Here is a 22,792-nt window from a genome sequence, read left to right on the forward strand (position 1 = left end):
AAATCTATTTCCATCGTCTTTTACTTCTTATCACAGAACAAACTATTGTTCTTAAAAATGTTTTTAATTTATTGTTGGTTTTTTTTTTTGTTGCAATGTTTTTAGATATGCCTATGGTGTTTTGGTATGCCCAAAGACAAACCATGTACAAGTTCATCAGTCTACACTACCTGACAAAAGTCTTGTCATTGATCCCAGTTGTAAGAGCAACAAATAAAGACTTGAATTTTAGTTGAAAAAAAAAGTGGCAGAAGGTAGATTTTTCTGCATCCCAATTATCACAAATACTGCAGAAGACCTATTGGAACCCAAGATTCTCATAGAAATCAGTCAAGTTTGGGAAAGGAAAAATCATGGTTTGGGGTTACATTTAGTATGGGGGTGTGCGAGTGATCTGCAGAGTGGATGGCAACATCAACAGCCTGACATATCAAGACATTTGTGCTGCCCATTACATTACAAACCACAGGAGAGAGTGAATTTCATATAAAAGTAAAGAAGGTCAAGGTGTTCCTATCACATCCCTGGCTCTTTCCTGCTGCTCCATTTACCATTCTCTCTCACCATCACGTTCCCCCAGCACCAATCATCACACCCCATCTCCTGCCACCTCTCATCACGCCCCAGCACATTCACCTGAGTATTAACAGGACACACCTGCACCAGCAATCACCGGATCCCCATATAACCCCAGGGATTCCAGTCAGTCAGTGGTTGGAATCGATGTCAGATGGTTCACCTTACCTTCTCCCTGAGTCGCCTTCTACTGTGGATGTTTCCCCTCTCTAGTGAATGTTTCTCCCAAACCTGTGGATGAACAAGCTATCATTAAGGGAAGTGACTTTATGCTCTATGTCTGACTGAAACTCTTTGTTTACATCGTAAACTATATTCTATCTGCTCATCTGCAAGACTATCACTTACCTGCTTCTCCTATTTATTAATCCACTGCTTGTTTGAATAAATTGATGAAAAGAGATAACCTTCCTTGTCCTCATTGTGCGACCGTGACAGCTCCAGGATTGACCAGCCCAGTCACAAGCTATGAACATTATTGAGCATGTCTGGGTTAAGATAAAGGAGGAGGCATTGAAGAGGAATCCAATGAAATCTTGATGAACTCTGGAAGTCCTGCAAGAACACTTTCTTTGCTATTCCAGATGACTTTAATAATAAGTTATTTGAGTCATTGCAGAGACGTATGGATGCAGTCATCCAAGCTCATGGGAGTCATACACAATATAAATTCTTTTTCCACTGCACCATGACTTTATATTCTATACTGTTCATTATTTCTGACTTTTGTTTAAGTAAAGTCAGACCTTACTGTCCTAATTAACAAAATTAAAAAAAGGCATGATCATATTTTATTTTGGCAAAATAAGCGTAATCTAGAGGCTTTTGCATTTTTTATATAATCCACTTCTGATCAACTAGACAATTTGAAATGATCAACTAGGAGTCAAGATATTATTTGTTGTTCCTAAAACTTGGTTAGGCAACAAGACTTTTGTCAGGTAGTGTATACTATTGCTAATACTTTTCTCTCAAAATGGCAGTGTTTCACTCCCTCAATTACTATCATTTGGCTTAGTCCCTGATTTATTAGGAGTTACGACAGTGGAATGCACCGCCAATAACTCTGGCATATATTGTATGTGGCAGATGCCCTTCCGACTGCAACCCTGCAAATCTCATTCACACACATGCATTCACTACGTGAAGTTTAATTTTAAACTAATTTCGAGAGGAGCATGTGCTCATTATTGACCCAGCTGGTCCACATTAGCTAATCATGATCCTCCAATTAAGGATCCCAAGTCAAGTCCCACATTTCCTTTCTACAACTATCTTCGTCTGGAAGAAACCCTCCTCCTCCCCTTCTTCCACCTTTATCCAGAATAGGCGGCACGGTGGCCCAGTGACTAGCACTGTTGCCTCACAGCAAGAATACCAATGGCATTGGGTCTTCACATTTCTGTGCGGAGTTTGCATACTCTCCCCGTGTCTGCGTTGGTTTCCCCCGGGTTCCCCGGTTTCCTCCCATCATCCAAATGTGCTCTATATTATTGATAAAATAAGCCAAAATCTTTTTACTCTCAGGAAGTTCACCTTGGCCTCAGCAGTGGGGGAGTTTCAGATCGACCTGAGCTCAATCTCCCCTCGCCCTGTGAAAGGAGGGAGCCCTGGGCTTGAGGATCCCTTGAGCTCAGGGCTCTCTCCCGGCACAGGACGCCAAACAAGCTATGTATAAATCGTGAGCTAAGTGTGAACTCTTGAAGGGCAATTTAGTTCACCCAATTCACCTAAGGTGCACGTCTGTGTATTGTTGAGCAAACAGGAGCACCCAGAGGAAATCCACACGAACACTGAGAGAACATGCAGACTCCACACAGAAATCGAACCAGCGACCTACTTGCTGTGAAGCAACAGTGCTAACTTCAGGGAGTGACTTCATTATATTTTATTTGATAAATATTAAAACCAAGAATAAGATGTTTTCACTTTGGGACAATCCACAGATGCAGCACTGAAAGTTACTGAGCACTAATTCTCGATTTCTGCTGCAACATTCGGATGGTAGGGTCAAAATTTGGTGTCAACAACATGAAAGCATGGATCCATCCTCCACTGTATCAACGATTCAGGCTGGTGGTGTAATGGTGTGGGGGATATTTTCTTGGCACACTTTGGGCCCATTAATGTCAGATGAGCATCGTGTCAACGCCACAGCCTACCTTAGTATTGTTGCTGACCATGTCCATCCCTTTATGACCACAGTGTACCCATCTTGTGATGGTTACCTCCAGCAGGATAACACACCATGTCATAAAGCATTAATCATCTCAGACTGGTTTCTTGAACATGACATTGAGTTCGCTGTACTCAATTGGCCTCCACAGTCACCAGATCTCAATCCAATAGAGCACCTTTGGGATGTGGTGGAATAGAGGATTTGCATCATGGATGCGCAGCCGACAAATATGCAGCAACTGCTTGCTATCATGTCAATTTGGACTAAAATCTCTGAGGAATATTTTCAGTACCTTGTTGAATCTATGCCATGAAGTATTAAGGCAGTTCTGAAGGCAAAAGGCCTGGTAATGCTAAGGCTGGTGATTTGTATGTGTACACTTTTTTCAATGTAACTTTTTCTAATTATGTGGATAATTTTCTGTATTGAAAATAAAAAATATAACTTCAGCTCAGCAGAAAGCAGCATGTAGATTCTATGCTTTGATCTTTCCCTCTGTTCAGCCGGTATGTGAGCTCTGAATGTGATTGAGCTGAAATCTAGAAGACCCACGGTACAAGCCTGTCAGAGGTAATTGCACTGCCAATCTGAGCTTGCAGGGAGGGAGGGTGGGTAATGTGGGACAGTATCCACTTTATACCATGACTCAGAGCTTTCCTTACCATAGCAGCCAGAAAATACATAGCATGTACTTTTTTGTTGAAAGCACAGCTCTAAAAACATCTCAATAGTTGTGGTTAAGCTGAAGTCATTCAGACAAACAAATAGGTGGTCTCGTTTTACTTGAAATAGAAGTCATCGCCTTTTGAAAAGGGATGATTCATTGCTGTGCATCTTCAGTCATTGTCCAGCTCTATTGAAAGTGATTTCTGACAACTTAAATGGGTTAATGTGGCAAAAAGCACGTTCTCATATATGTATTAGATAACCCTTCCCGCGTCGAGATCTTTTATGCCGATTGACAATGGTGTGTTCTGTAACCAGATTCCATTACCATGAGAAAAAAAAGAAAGGCTCTTTATGGATTCAGCTGACAGGGTTTGCATTATCCCTAGGCTTTCCACGCTCAGATGCTGCAGCAGATTGTCTCTGTACCAAGGGGCACATTTACATGCTCCTAATCTCCCCCAGATGTTTCGCAATGACACAGCCAGTGATAAAAGGGACATGTCCGGGGACAGTCATATGACCGATTCACCTCTATTGTCATTTTCCATCATCATCAGTTGGTTGCTTCCTAATCGAACAGTTGCTGAAGCGTTATTTGAGACAACAAAATTACAGCAGCAGTTGACAGTGTTAAGGGTGTTTGTGTTGCATCACTGTCATTCCAAGTATTTTTGTTGATTGAACTCATCACAAGAACAAGAGCAGTTTTGGAATGATCACACATGTTCAATTTTGGGGTTGGATGTTCTTTTAAAATCGAAAGTTATTTTCATGCGAGTTTTGTCAGTTAAGTCAGTTTTAGTGAACTTCCACCATGTGCGTTCTGATGGAGCAGCGTTTACTACACAGAGTTCTAGTTCACTGATAAGCTACACAAAAATCTGTTTTAAAATCAAATTTGTATACCATACGTTCTCTGTTCACTATGGTGCCCCCAACAATTGCAGCCATTTTAAGCACACATTTAAGATTTGCTTTTTGTAGGAGCAAACACAAATAACTGAGCAATACAATGGTCCCTCACTATAACGTGGTTCGCTTTTCGCAATTTTGTAGATTTTTTTTTTTTTTTGTGCAAGTTGACATTGGTCCCTTGCTATAACGTGGTTCACACCTTGCAGTTTCGCAGATTTTTTTCGTGAAATTTGACATGCTTTTTTCTACAGCGCACTGTGTTAAGTTAAATAATTGAGCAATATAATGGTCCCTCGCTATAACGTGGTTCACTTTTCGCAGTTTCACAGATTTTTTTCATGCAATTTGATAGTGGTCCCTTGCTATAATGTGGTTCATTCTTTGCAGTTTTGCAGATTTTTTTTAGTGCAATTTCACATGCTTTTTTCTACAGCGCATTGTGTTCTGCATCCTGTCCGTGCCGTGTCTCCTGTACAGTACAGAATGTGTTCAGCTTGCCAAATTTACATAAATCTTCGATCACTGGCAGTGTGCCTTTGAAGTTGCTGTATTGAATGTTTGTAGGTTTTGTCCCCACTATGTCAACGAAACATTCAGTATTGTAAAAGGCACCTGCCGTAGCACCCAAAATGCGGAGGAAGATGCTAACCATTGCACAAAAAGTTTAACTTCTGGACATGCTAAAGCAGAGATGCCCAAACTAGGGCCCGTGGGCCAAAGTTGGCCCATGGTAACCTTTTAAATTGGCCCGCCATCCTATCTGAGAATGGTTTAGAGCAGTGGTTCTCAAACCTTTTTCACCAAGTACCACCTCAGAAAAAAGTTGTCTCTACAAGTACCACTATAATGACAAGTATTGAAATATAGTAGCGTTGTAGGCCTAATTAAGCAGCTACAGCTGTACACAGTTAAGAATATGTATTATTGTCAGCCACTTTAAAGATTATAAATAGTTTGAACATTAACTGTGCTTGCAGCTAAAACAAACAAACAAAAAAAACTTTTAAATTAAAATGTACTTTTACAAGTAAAATTAAAATGGCATTATTCTTAAAAAGTTAAAAGAAAACTGCTGTACTTAAATCTAAAGTATTAACATAGTAACCTATTTATCAACCTTGAAATGTTGCTTAGACCTCATAAATATAGGCTGTCATATTCTCATATATATATATATATATATATATATATATATATATATACACTTTCTGACAAATTTTGAAATGTATGTTCCATTTACATATGACAGGGTTCATATGGGTTCCTGAAAATCAAGGACTTTTAAGCACTTTTTCCAGCATTTTATTTTCAAGACTGACACGCTATGTATTGAACACCTGAAATGTATTCTCTGCAACCCATAAAAATATTGCATAGGAATTTATACAAATAAAAACCATTAATAATAATAATAATAATATTTATTAATCATATATTAGTCATATAATAATCCTGCACTAAATGTGCTTGTGAAATGTTTTTTGTACTCAAGTAAAAATACTATTACACTGCTAAAATAATACAAATTTTAGTAAATAATACTAATATTAAAAAGCATTAAATATAAAATATAAAAAATTCTAATATAAAAAGCACTAGTCTGATTTTCATTAAGAAATCACTTTTTTAATTGTAAACCTGTTTGAATGGTTTAATTGCTTAAATCCCAAAGCTACATGTATAGGAATTTGCACTAACAAAGTATTGTCGTTTTTTTTTTTTTTTTTTTTTTTTTTTTTCTTTCATGACAATTAATATTTTTTCAGTAGCACTGCCAAAACTACCACATATATTATATGGCCATAGAGACACTTTTTGTCCATTTTTTTAAACAATAATTTCAAGCTTTGAAAGGTTTAATTAAAGTATATGATGAAAATATTTAAATTTAGCCTTTTATTTACATATTTTGCATTATTTTTCTTTATAATATGGCACATTTGTTTCTTAAATAGGTGTACATCAAATGGAAGTTTTATTTTACACTTAATCTTAAGCTAAAATAATTTTACAAAAAAAAACAAGTACACTGTCAGTAATAAAATAATAAAACAAATGACTTAGTTTTACTTGAGGTATTTGAAATATGACAGCACTACATTTATCAAAGCAGTGTTTTAAGAGCCTTATTGTTTATTTTGATAAATAAACAGTAAGTAACAACAGATTGCTTTGTAATGCCTGTACAATTTGGTGATGCCTTAAGACAGATCACAATACATCTATTATGTATAAATCACACAAATACCTCAAAAGCAACAATTATAGATTTTGGTTGTACAATTATAGTCTGAAGAATAATCATGGTTTCACGGTTTTTACGTCTAATGTAAATTTAAGCTTTATAATAGGTAAGTATTTAAATTAACTGTTGTTATTATCTTCGTTCATACATACTCATTTTAATAATTTGTAATAATTCATCTAACATATCTTTTGTTTACATTGCGCTGAAAGCCATACTAGCGTACAGGTGGCATAACTTTGTTTAGTTGCAGCAGTTTTGTTCCATGCAACAGAATCATAAAGGCTTCTTAACACCGTGTTTAAGTATCCAAATGTTTTCGGCTGCTCACACCACTCACTTAATGTCACGTGACTCAAGCTCTGCGCAGCCTTCAGCTGCAGCTTGTTTTGTATTGAATAGACTTATGTCAGTTCATAACTATAGCGGCCGTTTTTCGACTGAATTACATTTATTTTTGATGTCTTGGACACACTATTTGGAGGGCCGAAATAAATCGCCATGCGAGCTAAGTTTGGCCCGTGGGCTGCCAATTGAATAGCCCTGGTTTAGACTTTAAAACACTATGAATGTGTTTAAACCTTGGCAGATAAAAAACATAATCATTAAAAGCAGCTTCAATACAACAGTCATTTCAATATTCACAATTGTGATCTCTCTTTTTTTTCAATATGTCCCACCTAAACTTCCTGTTTCAAAAGGTATTACATCAACACAGGAAAGGAAACTGATTTCATGGGGGGTTTTAACAGTATACGGATTTACTGGGGCCTCTGAGAGGGGGCCGAGTTTTTTGACACTGACACTGCCCTTTGAAATGGAATCACACATGTGCAAAAGGAAAATTATGAGATAGCATTGTGTTCATTACTTTCACAAAACATCTGTTTGTTGCTTCAGGGGGAAGATACTGTTCCGATAGACTAATGCTGATCAGGTCTCTGTCGGTTGTCCATGAAAATGCTTTCTTCCTTACTGGAAACAGGGTTGTCTTTGAGTAGAAATATGCATTTGATTCCACAAGGGTTGACCTTTGACCTTCACTACACTCGGTACCTGTGGGCCCTAAATAACTAAAGCAGGCCTTAGTGTGACTGCTTGTTTCCAATAAATAACAGATGTTCCAGACAGGAAACAAGGACAGCATTTTTCTAAAAAAGTCCCACATGCTCAAGTGAATCCATCCAGCGCGTTCTCATTAAAGTGTCACTCAGCGTCCATTTCAGCCTTCGCACGGCTCTTCTCATCTGCAAAAAGGGCTTGTTGCTTGTGTTTTATAGGCCCTACGCATCAGCCGCACATCTATCTCCATGCTCTTGTCACTCTTAACCAGGTGCGTTATCAAATGTTGTGCTGTAGGAGCTCTGAAGAAGCTCATTTGATCAGTGTGATGTGAATGTTACAGGCCCGTTCTTCACAAGCACCAACATTGGCATCTGTCTGAACAGAAGAGAGACATGAACTAACTGAGGCCCAGAGGCTTCATCTTGTGCTGTGTGTTTGTGTGTCTGTGCAGTGATGGGGGAGAATCAGAGGAGAAAGCTGGAGGCTGTCAGCTACTCTTCCCGCTACGCACTTGGACTCTTCTACAAAGCCGACACACGGATCGACGTCCCTTGGGCGGCCAAGTACGTCTCAAATAATCCCTGCATTCGCTTCATCGCCATAGATGATAAAAAGCGCAATTTAGGTCAGTGCCTTCATATTTTCCTCCTCCCGTCTCTAACTCTGGCTTTGACATGTTTCGTTCTGTTTCCCTGCAGTTTCTGCTTCTTCCTCTCACTGTTTCATGTGGCAGAATCTGCACACAAGTCTGGTTTATTTTGTTTTTCAAATCCACTTGATTTTTTTACACTGTTTTAATTGGGGTTGAAAAGTGACAAAGATGGTACTCTCAATAGTAATTTTTCTATAATTATTATTATTATTATAGTTAAAAAGCTCCTATGATGAAAATCATCTTTTGTAAGCTGTTTGTACTGTAACACTATATAGAAACACTATAAGTGTCATTTTAAATTTCCTATTGTTAAAACAGGATCCAAATCCCTCCTATTTTGAGGCTGACCGCAACGTGACATAGGAGTGCAGTTTCCCCACCCACCAAATTGATTGACAGCCGAGTATTAACATGTCTTTGTAGTAACGCATATCAACAAGACAGGACGTGTGCAAAGCAACCGGGATTAAAAGATCTGTTCAGCACTCTGTGATCATCAATCATCCTCAAATGTGTTCAAGAATGAGTTTTACAAGTTTAAAGTGTTATCAACACAGCCGCATTTCAGTACAATTATTAAAGAAGATGCTTCAATCCCGGTTTGTGGACGTTAAATTAGGTTTATTTTATAAATTAACATAGCAGATATCCATACAGTAGTGTATGGATATTTGCACTGATTTGCGTGCAAAAACAGTTCAAAGTTAAACGCGCGCTGTGTGTGTGTGTCCACTGTGTGAGTGTGTCTGTGTCTGTATGTGTTTGAACTTTGTAACGACATTGTGTGTGACTCATCGTCGCAGAAAGGCTTGAATAAACTTCACAACAAATACATCAAATAATCATGGGTAACATGAGTTCTTACTGTAGTATTTCTCACAAACGTTACGTGAGATCTGCCTTCATGTCTGTCACTGTGCTGTTTATATAACGCAGCCGAAGCGGAGATTGAGGCTCTCTCTGCCAGGCACGTGGGAACGGTAGACAGGGAGAACTAGCATTAAAGGCACAGGCCATAAAAGCACAAGGCACAGGCACAAAAACAGCTACAGTGTGTAATCTGATGGATGTTTTGAGCTGAAACTTTACAGACATATTCTGAAGTAGGGGTGTCAAAATTAATTGTTTCTACGATGCAGACGCAGACAATACGTACTGACTGTCATTTATCTTCTATGCGTTATGGCGCAGGGAGGCGATAAAATAACACACTCATTAAACTACTTAAAAGCAGATAATTGTGCACAATCCACTGCTTGTGAGTTTGCTGGACAGTCTTTCACTGACACTGAAGATGGCACAACACATAAGCCTCTATGTAACTATTTGGGAAAAATAACAGCTGGTAAAACTCAATCTCTGCCTCTCTCTCACTTTGGACATTTGACCCGCTGGCGTGTTTGTGAGGTAACTTTTTTTCTCCTTTCGGCTGTTAAAGCGATACTTGTGGATCCAGACATGAGCGTGTCTAGTGCGAGTTTTCCACACCGCATCTATTACAGATTACCTGTGATAACTGCACATTACGTGCATATAGACTGTAACCGCGGCTGTTCTTTCCGTGTCACTCACCGGTAAACAGTGTTGACAGTTTTAGAGCGAATCGCAGCCCTTTCTGTGAGGCCGGTGAGGACAATGATCAATCATACAACTCTCTCGACAGCGCTCAAAAAACATGCTTTAAATGCTCATGTTGTCTTCTGTGCATGTATTTGAGATTTGTTTAAAACGTTCGAAAAGTGTTTTCTTTGAGCAGGTAAAATTAAAGGTACAGTTCATATATCTGACTCCTTATATTAAAAGACAAAATTGTATTACAAATCAAATATATTTATAGATTTTATTAAAAAAAAAAATTCTTATATTTTAAAGAAAAAAAAATCTAATTCTGGATGGTAAGCATCGTCAGTGCAACATGATGCACCGAGATATCAAATTGAACCGAATCAATGTCATGATAATCGTAACCGAACCATGAGACCATTGTACATTCATTCCCCTGTTCTGGAGACACAAAAGACTTATCTTAAATCTTGAAAAGGGGTCAAATAGGTGCCCTTTAATAATTTAGCGATGTTATTCTATTGGGGACAGGGTAATAGGAAAAATAATATGAGATGGGAAGAAAAAGTACATTTGCGTGATTTTTCTTAGTTGAAGATAATTGTTCTGAGAGAAACCACAAAATAATATTTTCTCCGATTTCAATTTTTCAGGGCTGCGTATGTATATGTACAGGTATGTAGGAAAAAACAGTAGAAGGCAATTCTTCTATTAAATGTTATTTCTTTTTCAAATATTTCCTAAGTGATGTTTAACAGGCCATGGAAATATTGTACAGTATTTCCAATTATATATTTTCTCTAGACAAATTCGCATTTCTTTTATTTTCGATAAAACAGAGATGTCCAAAGTTGGCCCATTGTAACATTTAATTTGGCCCACCGTTCCATCTGAGAGGAGAATGAAAATGATGGAGAGGGTTTGGGCGAATGCCTTTAACACAGAGATAGTTTTTTAATTTGACATAACCTTTGTTTTATTGCTTTTTATTTATTCTGTGTAGAGCAAACTGAAATTAAATGTTTCAATTAAATGTTGTAAAGGAATCTTATTTATTTTAAAATGTAAATACTGTCACTCGGTGAGCAAATCAAGGCAAAAACTAGTGTAATTCCATTATAAATTAGATTATTTTGTTTTTACTGTAATACGCTCATTATAAAATGTAAAAAAAAAAAAAAGTTAATATAAAGCAATGTTTTCTAGTCATCATTAAGCAATATTAAATGAATTAGGAAATCACCCATTGTAAATATTTACCTTCGACCCACTAGCCTCAATCAAGTTTGGTTTTTGACCCTACATAAGAAAAAGTTTGGGCACCTGTGGGCTAAAATAAAAGCTTTACATTTATGGGGGTGGCATGGTGGTGCAGTGGGTAGCACTGTTGCTTCACATCAAGAAGGTTGCTGGTTCAAGCCCCAGCTGGGTCATTTCTGTGTGGAGTTTGGATGTTCTCCCTGTGTTCTACCCGTAGATTTCTTATGGGTGCTCAGGTTTCCCCCACAAGTCCAAAGACATGCTTTATAGGTAAATTTGGTTAAATATTATACCTCATAAAAATTATATGTTACAAAACATCACCATGGAGTGGCTACATTTCAACTTCGGTATGAAATGGCCTTGGGAGTAAGTATTATTTGACCCCTTAAGAATATATACTTTTCAATTGGCTACAAAACGAACCACTGTTGTTCAATAACTTGCCTAGTTGACCTGGTTAAGCATTTAAATGGCACTTTATTCTGAATACTAGTGTCTTGCAAAAACATAGTAAAATATTTTTTTACTCTCATCATGGCAAAGACAAAACAAATGAGTTATGTTATCATCATCATTTTATTATGTCATCTCATTATTACTAATCAATATTATATTTAAAAATGTGTTGAAAAAACATTCTCTCGTCTAAACAGCACTTTGGAAATAGTTTTGAAAGAATTACAATTTCACAGAAGGGCTATATTTTAGCTTTCAGTTGTATATTTGTATGTGGGAGAGCGGGGGAAAGCCTTATGTTACACCCTATTTCTGTTCTTTTTTCTCTCTTTCTTTAAATTGCATCAGTGTGTAATTGAGTTCATCTGCCTTGAAGTGTCAAAAAAGGCACAAAGGGTTGTTTTAAAATTATGCTGCATCGCCATATGTCTGTTCACACAAATGTTAAATAACTGCCTGGAAGTATGATTTTGTGTGCATATTATGTGGACATGGTTGTTGTGCAAGAAATAATAGATGACAGACAGCTGAATAATTGAAAACCACACGCACATGTGTTTATGTTAAGATATTTTAAGGGTTTCCTCTGAATCATTTTTGTATGAATTTTCTTACGCTTGTTTTTTTTTTAGCAGAGTTAAAACAGCATTCATCAGTTTTTCTTTTTCTTGCAGAGATTGTTCCTATTATGTTTATTTTTTTCAATTATTACTTTCATTCAGTGACTTATTGTGGCTGTGTGTGAATGTGAAATATCTGCAAAGATCAAAAGATCAAAGTGGATGACAGACAATTGTATTGTCTCCTAAATGAGACGCTTGATGCTGTTCTTTTGAAACGAGTCATCACCAATTCCAAATTTACTCCTGTAACTGATCCAAATAGATCCATGACAAAGCCAGCGCTTCAGTGGCTGACCATGAAAAAGGTCTACTTTGAATGACCCTTGAACATTATTTGGTTTGTGTTGTTGATGTCATGTGGAGAAGAATTCATAATCAAAATCTTCTCAGTATCAGTGCCGCTAATTACTTTCACATAAACCCTTGTAATAATTAAAGCTACAAAATAAATCTCTTAACATTTTATCTCCACTTTATTGTTTATATTGAGAAAAATCATTTCATTAAAAAAAAAAAAATCTGTGGGTCTCGACACATCTTCATGGTCATTGCATTCTTAAGCTCAACCAAATAGTTTTTTAATCTTATCAGCATAAAAATATATACAATATAGTGTGTCCAAATCTATAAGGGCCCAAATGACACTTATTTGTCACTAGTCACAGAATTTTAATGTTTAGTTAAAGTTTACAGGTACACCTGTGGTCGTCACGGTGACGCAGCGGGTAGCACGATCGCCTCACAGCAAGAAGGTCACTGGTTCGAGCCTCGGCTGAGTCAGTTGGCATTTCTGTGTGGAGTTTGCATGCTCTCCCTTCGCGTGGATTTTCTCCTGGTGCTCCATTTTCCCCGACAAATCCAAAGACATGCGCTATAGGTGAATTGGGTAAGCTAAATTGTCCGTAGTGTATGTGTGAATGAGTGTGTATGGATTTCCCAGTGATGGGTTGCAGCTGGAAGGGCATCCTCTGCGTAAAACATGCTGGGTAAGTTGGTGGTTCAATTTTGCTGTGGCGACCCCAGATTAATAAAGGGACTAAAGCTGCAGTCACACTGGGCTTTTCCTCCCATAGACTTCCATTCATACGCACGCGAATGCGTCAGACCGGAAACGCAGGGTCATGCGTTAAGTTTCGCAGTTCACTGCGGTGCAAAGTTCTAGCTTGGTGAACTCTGACCTGCGAAATCACATCACTTGACTGCGTGAGACCAATCGAGGATCAAAACAGGACCTCTCTGGACAGAAATTTAAAACATGGAGCAATCGCTCGCTTTTTTAAATGTCTAATCATCTTGTTTAATCCCGCCCCTTTTCGCAGCGCCATACGACAGAATTTCGTACACACAAAGCCCAGTGTGACCGCAGCTTAAGCCGAAAAGAAAATGAATGAATGAATGAATGATGTACACCTGTCACCCACTTATTTTGAATTTGTTGGGTATTTTGGTGGCATTTTTGCATTCATGGACATACACTTGTTATTGTAGAGAAATTAAAAGCTACAACGTCTAATAATAGTCAAGTCATCTTTATTTCTATAGTACTTTTTCAATGTAGATTGTGTCAAAGCAGCTCAACATAGATGAAGAAAACAGAATAAAAAGCCTACAAATATTTCAGATTGTTGAATATTCCAGCATATCAGGCAGCAAGCAGAGGTCTGATAGAATGCTGGTGTAGTTCTAGCTAAATTAAAATGCATTCAGTTCAGTTTAATACAGATGTCACTGTTGAAGGACGTTCCTCTGCAAAGTAACTCCACCGACCCCAAACAAGCAAGCCAGAGGTGGCAGTGGCAAGGAGCCAAAATTTAAAAAATCTTTGGGAGAAACCAGGGTGACCAGTTCTCCTATGACAAATTGTAAAACTGCAGTCTAAAAGATGTTTGACGGCTTGAAAATGATGAGCATTCATCGAAGCTGTAAGTCCTAGCAGGCAGGTGTTTAGACAGCAAGATTCATCTGTCACTTTGACTCATTACCAAAAACCATCTGCTCTGGGTATGGGCCATATCAAGATTATGTGAACTTTGCATAAGGTAAAATAGACAGTTGCTGTTCAAGTTACAGAGTCTTTAAGGAAGTTGTATACACATCTTTACTACAAACTTACCACTGAGAAACATACTCCTTGGCATAGAGGTTTATTTTGACCAATTATGTTTTCAAATAATTGGACTTGGGCTCAAATTGACATTACAGTTAGCATTACTGCTACTTTTTTTAAATTTAAATTGTTTTTATTTATTTGACATGGACATCACAATTACAATGGACAACCAAATGCATTTGTTTAAGTATTTTAGCAAACTTGCTAATTCTCAACAACTGTCCACAGGAGGCTTGACAAAATAGAAATATAATAAAAAACATATACACAGCATTATAATTCTTTACATAAAATTACTGGAGCAAAAGCAAAAGCAAAGGCGACATGATCCAACAAACTAACAGTAGACTATTTGTGCAAACACTGCTGTTTTGTTTTTAACCACTTTTTAAGAACACTACTAAAAATATTTAGATTACTTTCTGATTTTAGGCTAACAGGTAAATCATTCCACAGTTTGGCTCCCTTTACAGAGAAGACAGATTGACCAAATGAGGTCTTACACTTTGGCACTAGACAGTCACCATTAGCAGTTGCCCGTGTGACTCGGTGAGAGGTTTGATGCCTACTGATTAGATCAGAAAACAGGATTATTTAAACATTAAAAACCAATTTAAGATAATTAAATTTAATAAAACTATTAAAACTAAAAAGGTTATGTTTACATAAAACTTCACAATGATGCCATCGCATAGGCTTTAAGTCCATCATTTTAACTGCTTGTTTATATATTAAGTCAATAGGCTCAATAGGCTTTAATGTAGTTAAAGAGGCTTGTGACCACGATGTAATGCAATACGTCAGGTAAGAGAATATCATTGTGTGCATGTATAATTTTGCAGTATGATGTTAAAAACCTTTTAATAAAACAAAAAGAGTTTAGACTTGACTTAACTTTCTTACTCATATTTTTAACATGACTATCAAATTTTAAATTAATGTCTAGAGTTATGCCAAGATACTTAAATTCATTCACTTCTTTAAAAACTTTTAAGCACCACAAAACTCATCAGCACCTCAAATGTATCCTGTACAGGCCTATTTCTTATAGAAAAGCACATAGAAACTGTTTTCTTGACATTCAACGTTAAATGAGACAGCTCAAGCCATCTTGAAATGTGTGGTAAAGCCTGGGTCAGTTGCTCACCTGCCCAGCACGGTGTTTTAGCTGACACATAGATGACTGTGTCATCTGCAAATAACTGGCAGTTAACTCCTCGGCAGCAATCTGGAAGATCATTTATGTACATTGTAAACAACAATGGGCCAAGACAGTCCTTTCCTACAGTCATAGACCCCATACACCCCAGGAGCTAAAATTTAATTCCGACAAATAATAACAGACTGATATTAGTGAACAGGCCAATATTAGTGAAGTTTGCTCATAGAAAGGAGGGACTTAGAAGTAGCTTCTTAGAAATAATTTTAAACACTTCAAGAAAACGGGTGATGTGAAATGTATATAATGAGAAATGCTCTGATTAGTAAAGTAACCCTCGGGGAACAGAAATGCTATAGTGGATTTTTTAATCCACATTTGGGGATTTCGTTCAGAAAGCCAATCGTCTGAAAGAGTATGTAAACGGGCCAATGAAATGCCAAATGAATTGGCAGCGTCAGCTTGCGCACCTGATGCTTGTTGCAATCAATTTAGCATAAAAGCACAGCGAAAGCAAGATGAGGCATCCTTTTTAAGCTGAAGAGACTGATACCTACAGCTAAGGAACAATCATTATGGCGATGAAATATAGCATTTCCATTCCCTTCCTCGGGGAACGAGGGTTACTTTAGTAGCCAGAGCGTTCCCCTTCGGACGGGGACCTTCAATGCTATAGTGGATTTTTAATCTACGTATGGGGAAATGTCTGGAAAACGCCATAATGACTGCACCTTACCTACGCCTCCGATGAGAGGATAGCCAGGCATAGCGTGAGTGCACCTGCATCATAGAGAGGCACGGTCTTCCAATGTGATCCCTGGTCCTTAATTATTCCACTTCAAAAAAGATTTACGGATTTAGATATTTATTTGGGAGCCGCAAGTGTCTAGATAATTTTAGGAATTTAATACGACGTGCAGTCCCGAAGTGGAGGAAGCTGCGGAGGCCACCTGCTACCCAAGTGGGGTGATATGATGGCAGAATATATGGACTAGCCCTGAGAAGGGGGAGTATGCATATAATACAATGGTTAGCAGAGAGGGAAGACACAGGTCCGCCTGTGAGGGGGGACTGCATCGTGGCTGAATAAGCATATGGGATCGCCTAGTGGGGATCACGCATAGCGGCCACCTATACCCAAAACGCGGGCTGACCAGAGGGCAGACCTACAACATAATGGGCCAGTGAGTGACTCCTCCGCTGAGTCAGTGCTGGGGGCCTTGGAGGAATCTATATAAGTAATGAAAGGGCTGGGTCTGCCTCCTCCGGCGGCAGCGCTTGCAGGCTCACTACCTGGTCTTTAAATGGTGTGGTAGGAACCTTGGGTACATATCCCGGGCGGGGTCTCAGGACAACATGAGAATAAGCCAGCCCGAATTCCAGGCACGAGTCACTGACCGAAAATGCCTCCAGGTCCTCGACCCTTTTAATCGATGCCAACGCGACCAGCAGAGCTGTCTTTAGGGACAGAAATCTCAAAGATACTGAGTCGAATGGTTCGAAGGAATTTGTACACAGGCTCATGAGAACAAGGGCGAGATCCGAAGATGGCATGAGAGGGGGGCGGGGTGGATTAATTCGCATAGCGCCTCTGAGGAACCGGATGATGAGGTTATGCCTTCCACAGTGCTGCCAGCCACCGCGTCATGATGAGTGAAGATGGCAGCTTGAGGCGAGAGATTCACTGTCACCTCGCACCCAAGCTCCGGAGGGGGGGCTCAAGGGGTGGGAGAAAAGAGACCGTCCTCCTAGCGCCTGTGAGCCACTGGCAAAATGCACAGAACTGGCAGAGTTCGGGCTGTCACATCCGGGGAAGTGGAAAAGTGCTTGATGTTTGCGTGGCACTGAAAAGTGGCACTAAAAAGTGCCATTGGAAATGGGACACAGTCCTCCAGCGGGGAAAGAGCAAATTCCCTCTTCTTCGGATGACCTGTCTCAGGGACGCTTTGCGGTCCGTTTACCGGACTTAAGGGCGCCCTGGGCAGGGGGGGCTGCCTGCTTCCGAGGTGCTCGACGCGCCTGCTTTGCCGGAGGCGCAGGCGGGGGTGGGGCAGCTCTCGTAGGCGGGCGCCCTCGGCGAGGAGCAGCAGATGTGAATGGTTCGGCGGGCGGAGCGGGCTTACGGTCTCGCTGATAGATGACATTGCCCATTGCATCAGACTGCTCTTTCACCGCCTGTCACTGAACAGGCCAGCCTGGGATATGGGGGAGTCAAGAAAGCGGACATTGTCGACTTCGCGCATATCAGCCAGGTTTAGCCAGAGGTGGCTCTCCTGGACCACTAATGTGGACATCGTTCTCCCCAACACACACGCAGCAGACTTAGTGGTCCGAAGAGCATAGTCATTTGCGGTGCGGAGCTCGTGTAGCAAGCTTGGGTCGGACCCACCCTCGTGCAGCTGGACCAGCGCCTGCGCTTGGTAGCGGTGGTAGGTGGCCATAGCATGCAAGACGGAAGCAGCCTGGCCCACAGCCTTGTAAGCTCTAGCTCTGAGGGAGGCAGATAACCTACAGGCTTTGGACACGAGGCGGACCCTGCAAGAAGAGGCACCACGCAGACAAAGCTTGACCGCAATGGCGCGCTCAACCTGAGGAATCTCCTCATACCCCCTGGCTGCTCCACCTTCAAGAGTGGTGAGGGGCGGAGGGACACGCAGCACGGACAGAAAAAGGTGCCCTCCAGGACTGCGTGAGCCTACTATGCACCTCCGGAAAGAAGGGGATGAGAGGCTTCGAAGGCTTGGCCCTCTTGTCATCTACATAGCACCCATCTAATTGTTCCAGCCGCGGAGCAGGGGGATAAACCATCTCCAACCCCACGGCCGAAGCAGCCCAGGAAAGCACGGCTAGCATGTCCGTTTCAGGATCCATTTTGACAGCGCTCACCTGCCCGGAGTGGGCGAGCGGGTCTGGATCCTCGTTGGACAATGAAAGCCCACCCTCCGATGTAGCAGTGAATGTCTGGTCCCTGGTGTCATCGAGCGTAAGGGCTACCATCTGGTTAGACGGATCGCTTCCTCCGCTCAAAGCTTGGATGGAGTGCTTGGAGGAATGGGAGGTCCGCAGCCCAGAGGCGACGGATAATCTCCCACTGGAACCCTCAGACCCGCCAGAGTGCCCGCTGCAGTGCAGGGGACAGCTGGGGTGGTACGCCCTTTTGCAAGGGCTAGCCGCGATCACTGCGCAACAGACATGGCATCGCAACAGACATGGCAATTAAAAATCCACTATAGCATTTAAGTTTCCCATCCAAAGGGGAAATTAAAGTGTTTTTTACCTTGGATGTAAATCCTTTGTAAGATAAGATTTTTCCAAATTTCATCTTCAGCTATTAAAGGGGCATTAGAGAATTAGAGATTTTGATGTTGTTAAATAACTTCTCTGATAGATGGATGTCTTGTGAGTTTTCTTTGTGAAGAATTTGCATGTGATTGTGAGTTTCCCTTAAAAAACCTTTGCGAGTTCATGACCGTGTATCTGCAGGAGCCCAGTGGAAATAGACTCATGAAAACAGCCTCTGCACCTGTCACCTTTCATCCACTCCAGTGTTTCCGAGGGCAACATCATAATTAGGAGAGCTGTTAAATTTTGCATTCTGCTGCGCTGTTCTTTTAGGCCGGTATGCTCCTTCCAGCCTCCTCAGCCTTCACACGGCCATGCTTTAATCTTCATTTTCATTTCTGTAATGTGTTTTGCTTGTAGTTCCAGTAAAGTAGGTCTGAGTCTGATCTCACAGAGCACCCCGAGCTCTCTTTGAAAACTTTTTGGCAGGCCGCTAATGATAAGCTATTACTGTGTTCCTGAGTGTCTGGCGAGAAACCCATTTGTTTCGTTCAGTAAATGTGGAATGAGCTAGATCAGGGCTGAATGATGGTTTCCCAAAAACAGAACTGCTTCATAATTGATATGAATTTGATTACATATGAAGTCTGAAACTTTACTACCAAATTGTCACAGGACTACTCAGACGGGGTTCATTTTCAGAATGACGTTTATGTTATAATTAAAGGATGTCTGTCATTTCGTGTTCTGATCCAAACAGGACCGGGATCGCTGTAGTTGATACTAATGTGTCTGCATGTGGGCGTTACAGGCGTTAATGTTCTTTGGATGTGATTAATTATCTAATTAAAATATTATGTATGTAATTAAGAGAGGAAATTGGAGGAATGTCCTCTCAGTAATGAAAATTCTGTTATTTTTACTCACGCTTATGCTATTTCAAACCATGGCTTTCTTTTGTCTGTAGAGTATCAGTTTCTTTGTTTATTGCAATTAGTGTCCAGCATGGGAACAGATGCTTTTATTCTTCAAAAACACCGTAATTTTATCGTAAGATGTGTTCATTTTTTACCTAATTACTCATTGATATTTATTCCCTATACTGAATTTTTACAAGTTGAATTCAAGAACCAGATCAGTCTGGTTTTTTAAATAACTATTGAAGTTTTAACTATTGAACTATTGGTTATGTAAACAGTGTTCATTTTAGGAGATTTGATTTAAAATATCTGTTCAAGAATCGAATATCAAAATTAGGGCTAGGCGATATTGCAAAAAAATTATCACAATATCATGTTTCATATCATTCAATATCGATAATTAAGTATTTTTTAAGAGTACATTTAGGAAAATTAGGATTTTTTATTTATTTAACCACTTTATTTTAATTTACCAATATTACTGAGGCAAAAAGCTTTAATGGTCAAAAACAAAAAAATATTTAAACAAAATATCTGATCTCTTTCTAATAAAATAAACAGCCACTCTGGCGACATCCTTTTTTATTTTCAATCTCCTCACTGCTGCTACACGACACACGACACTTTTGCATGTGTTGTCATTCTGACCTGAAGTGACAGGCACGTGCGCGTGAATTACTTGACCATTTACTATGGACTTTTAGCTTGCGCTCCCCTGGCTTCTTTCGTAACTAGGTGACCATCGACCATTTTCTTAGAGTATGACAAATGGACAAATCCTTGCTGCAGCTCCAATGCAAGTTTATGGTTAAAAGTAAAATGCGCTTCAGTGTTTGCATGCGCTGTGTTTGTCTGAGGTAATTAGTCTGCAATTATTACTGAAATGTGTATATTCCATACAAAGTGTGAAGAAGATCGGTTAGTTCTACTTACATGAATCACGGTGGGCTCATGGTATTTGGAAAAGTTGACATGTTTTCAACTAGGTGTGGCTGGAAAATGCACACAGTTCGTTCCGCTTGCACAACAAAGTCACACGCCTTTGGAAATGACAAACTAAGCTCATTGGCATTGCTTCAAAGGCGCGCGCTTAGCAGGCACATTTTAATAAAGCTATAGTCTTTATACCATAACTACATACCGAATCTTTTTTTTATCGATATCAATATTAAATATTCAGTCAATAAATATCGATACTGATTTTCTCACCCAGCCCTAATCAAAATATCAAATTTTACTCTTTTTAACTCTCAAGAACTATCAGATAGTAACGTTTGATGGTCAGGCTAAATTTTGTTGTCATATTTTTAGCATCATTTAGTTTATGCCTAACATGATTTTAGCATGCTTGACATTTTTGTAAAAGTAGCTCATACCTAGCTTTTTTTGCTCATTGCTAACATGTTTTATAGCACATGCTTGCTAGCATACATTCGAACATCTTTTCAAGAGTTCACACTTAGCTGATGATTGATTATAAAGTGTGTTTGTCATGCTGTCCCGGGAGAGAGCCCTGAGCTAATAAGATCCTCGAGCCCGGGGCTCCCTCCCATTTGCAGGGCGAGAGGGGAGTTTGAACTCAGGTAGGTCTCAGGAACCCCCCCCCCCCTCTCTCTCTCTTATTTAGGGCTAATGACAAATTAGGGATTGCTTTGTAGAGTTATACGAGTCTTCGCTGAGGCCAGCTTCCAGCCTCCGCCACTGAGACTGCAGCTCTGCACAAGACGTTTGGCCAGCGGAGAAATTAAAATGATCGTGCCCAACTGAGCCTGGTTTCTCTCAAGGTTTTTTTTCTTCACTTTCGCCAATTAGTGAAGTTTTTTTTCCCTCTCCGCTGTTGCCACTAGCTTGCATGGTTCGGGATCTGTAGAGCTGCGCATCGTTGGATTTGCTCTTCAATATTTGGACTCTCAGTAGTGATTACTAAACCACACTGAACTGAGCTAAACTGAACTGAACTTAAACACTACAAACTGAATTACACTGTTCCAATTTACTAAGACCTTTTATGTGAAGCTGCTTTGACACCATCTACATTGTATAAGCGCTATACAAATGTTACGCGTGAATGAGTGCTAGAAGGATCCAAATGTGCAAGTAATGATACTTTATTGACACAGTCAATATAGCATTGAACAAGTTCAAAACAAAACTGAAAATAAACCAACAAAGGACAAGTATCCTGCTAGAATAGGGATCGGGGAAAACGGACAGGAACTGAGAAGCTCTGGTGTCCGATGATACTCCACAGCAGCCCTGAACCCAGACAGAGAGCAATTCAAAATAACAACGAACTGACACGAGACAAGAGACGTGCTGTCCTAATATAGCCGAAATAACGAGTTGCAGCTGGCAGACTAATCAGGACAGCCGAACTCCACATAGCACGTGACATAACACTGACGTAACAGACACACGTGAAACACCAAAACAAAACCATGTGACTAACAGACACTCAGAAGTGCGCACACACCTACAACCGTGACAGTACCTCCTCTCCTAGGAGCACCTCCTGGTGCTCCCAGAAGAGCTTACCTGTCGATTGTAATCATCGTTGAGAGAGTGATCCAATATGTCCTTTGCAGGAACCCAACTTCTCTCCTCAGGACCGTAACCTTCCCAGTCCACCAAGTACTGAAAACCTCGTCCCCTCCGTCTTGAATCCAGAATGCGCTTAACCGAATAAACAGTCTCCCCATCTACGAGATGCGGCGGGGGGGGGGACCGGAGTGGGCGGATTAATGGCCGCATGAAAAACGGGCTTTAATTTGGAAACATGAAACACAGGATGTATTCTCCTGTACGCTGGAGGAAGTTTGAGGCGGGCTGCCACTGGACTAATAATCTTGGTGACAGTGAACGGGCCAATAAATTTAGGTGCGAGTTTATTACATACGGAACGCAAGGGCATATTCTTAGTTGAAAGGCACACTTTTTGACCGACGACGTAAACGGGAGGCTTAGACCTGTGGCGATCGGCTTTAGCCTTGGTGCGCGCACCCACTTGGAGGAGGGTCTGTCTGGCCCTGCTCCAAGTGCGTCGGCACCTCTGGACAAAGGCGTGGGCGGAGGGGACCGCGATTTCGGTCTCCAGACTGGGAAAAGCTGGTGG

The 22,792-nt window shown here is 40.2% G+C and overlaps 1 protein-coding gene across 2 annotated transcripts in view; it reads left to right on the top strand.

Annotated features, from left to right (window-relative positions):
• rnls (renalase, FAD-dependent amine oxidase) overlaps positions 1 to 22,792 on the top strand; it is a 140,417-nt gene that overhangs the window by 74,011 nt on the left and 43,614 nt on the right. For both annotated transcript variants that reach the window (XM_056469620.1, XM_056469621.1), the window contains exon 5: positions 8,101 to 8,274. In XM_056469620.1, the coding sequence (XP_056325595.1) occupies positions 8,101 to 8,274 (174 nt within the window). The remainder of the gene's footprint in view (positions 1 to 8,100; positions 8,275 to 22,792) is intronic.

The sequence above is a fragment of the Danio aesculapii genome, chromosome 12 (genome assembly GCF_903798145.1).
Source record: "Danio aesculapii chromosome 12, fDanAes4.1, whole genome shotgun sequence".
NCBI classification, from domain to species: Eukaryota; Metazoa; Chordata; class Actinopteri; order Cypriniformes; family Danionidae; genus Danio; species Danio aesculapii.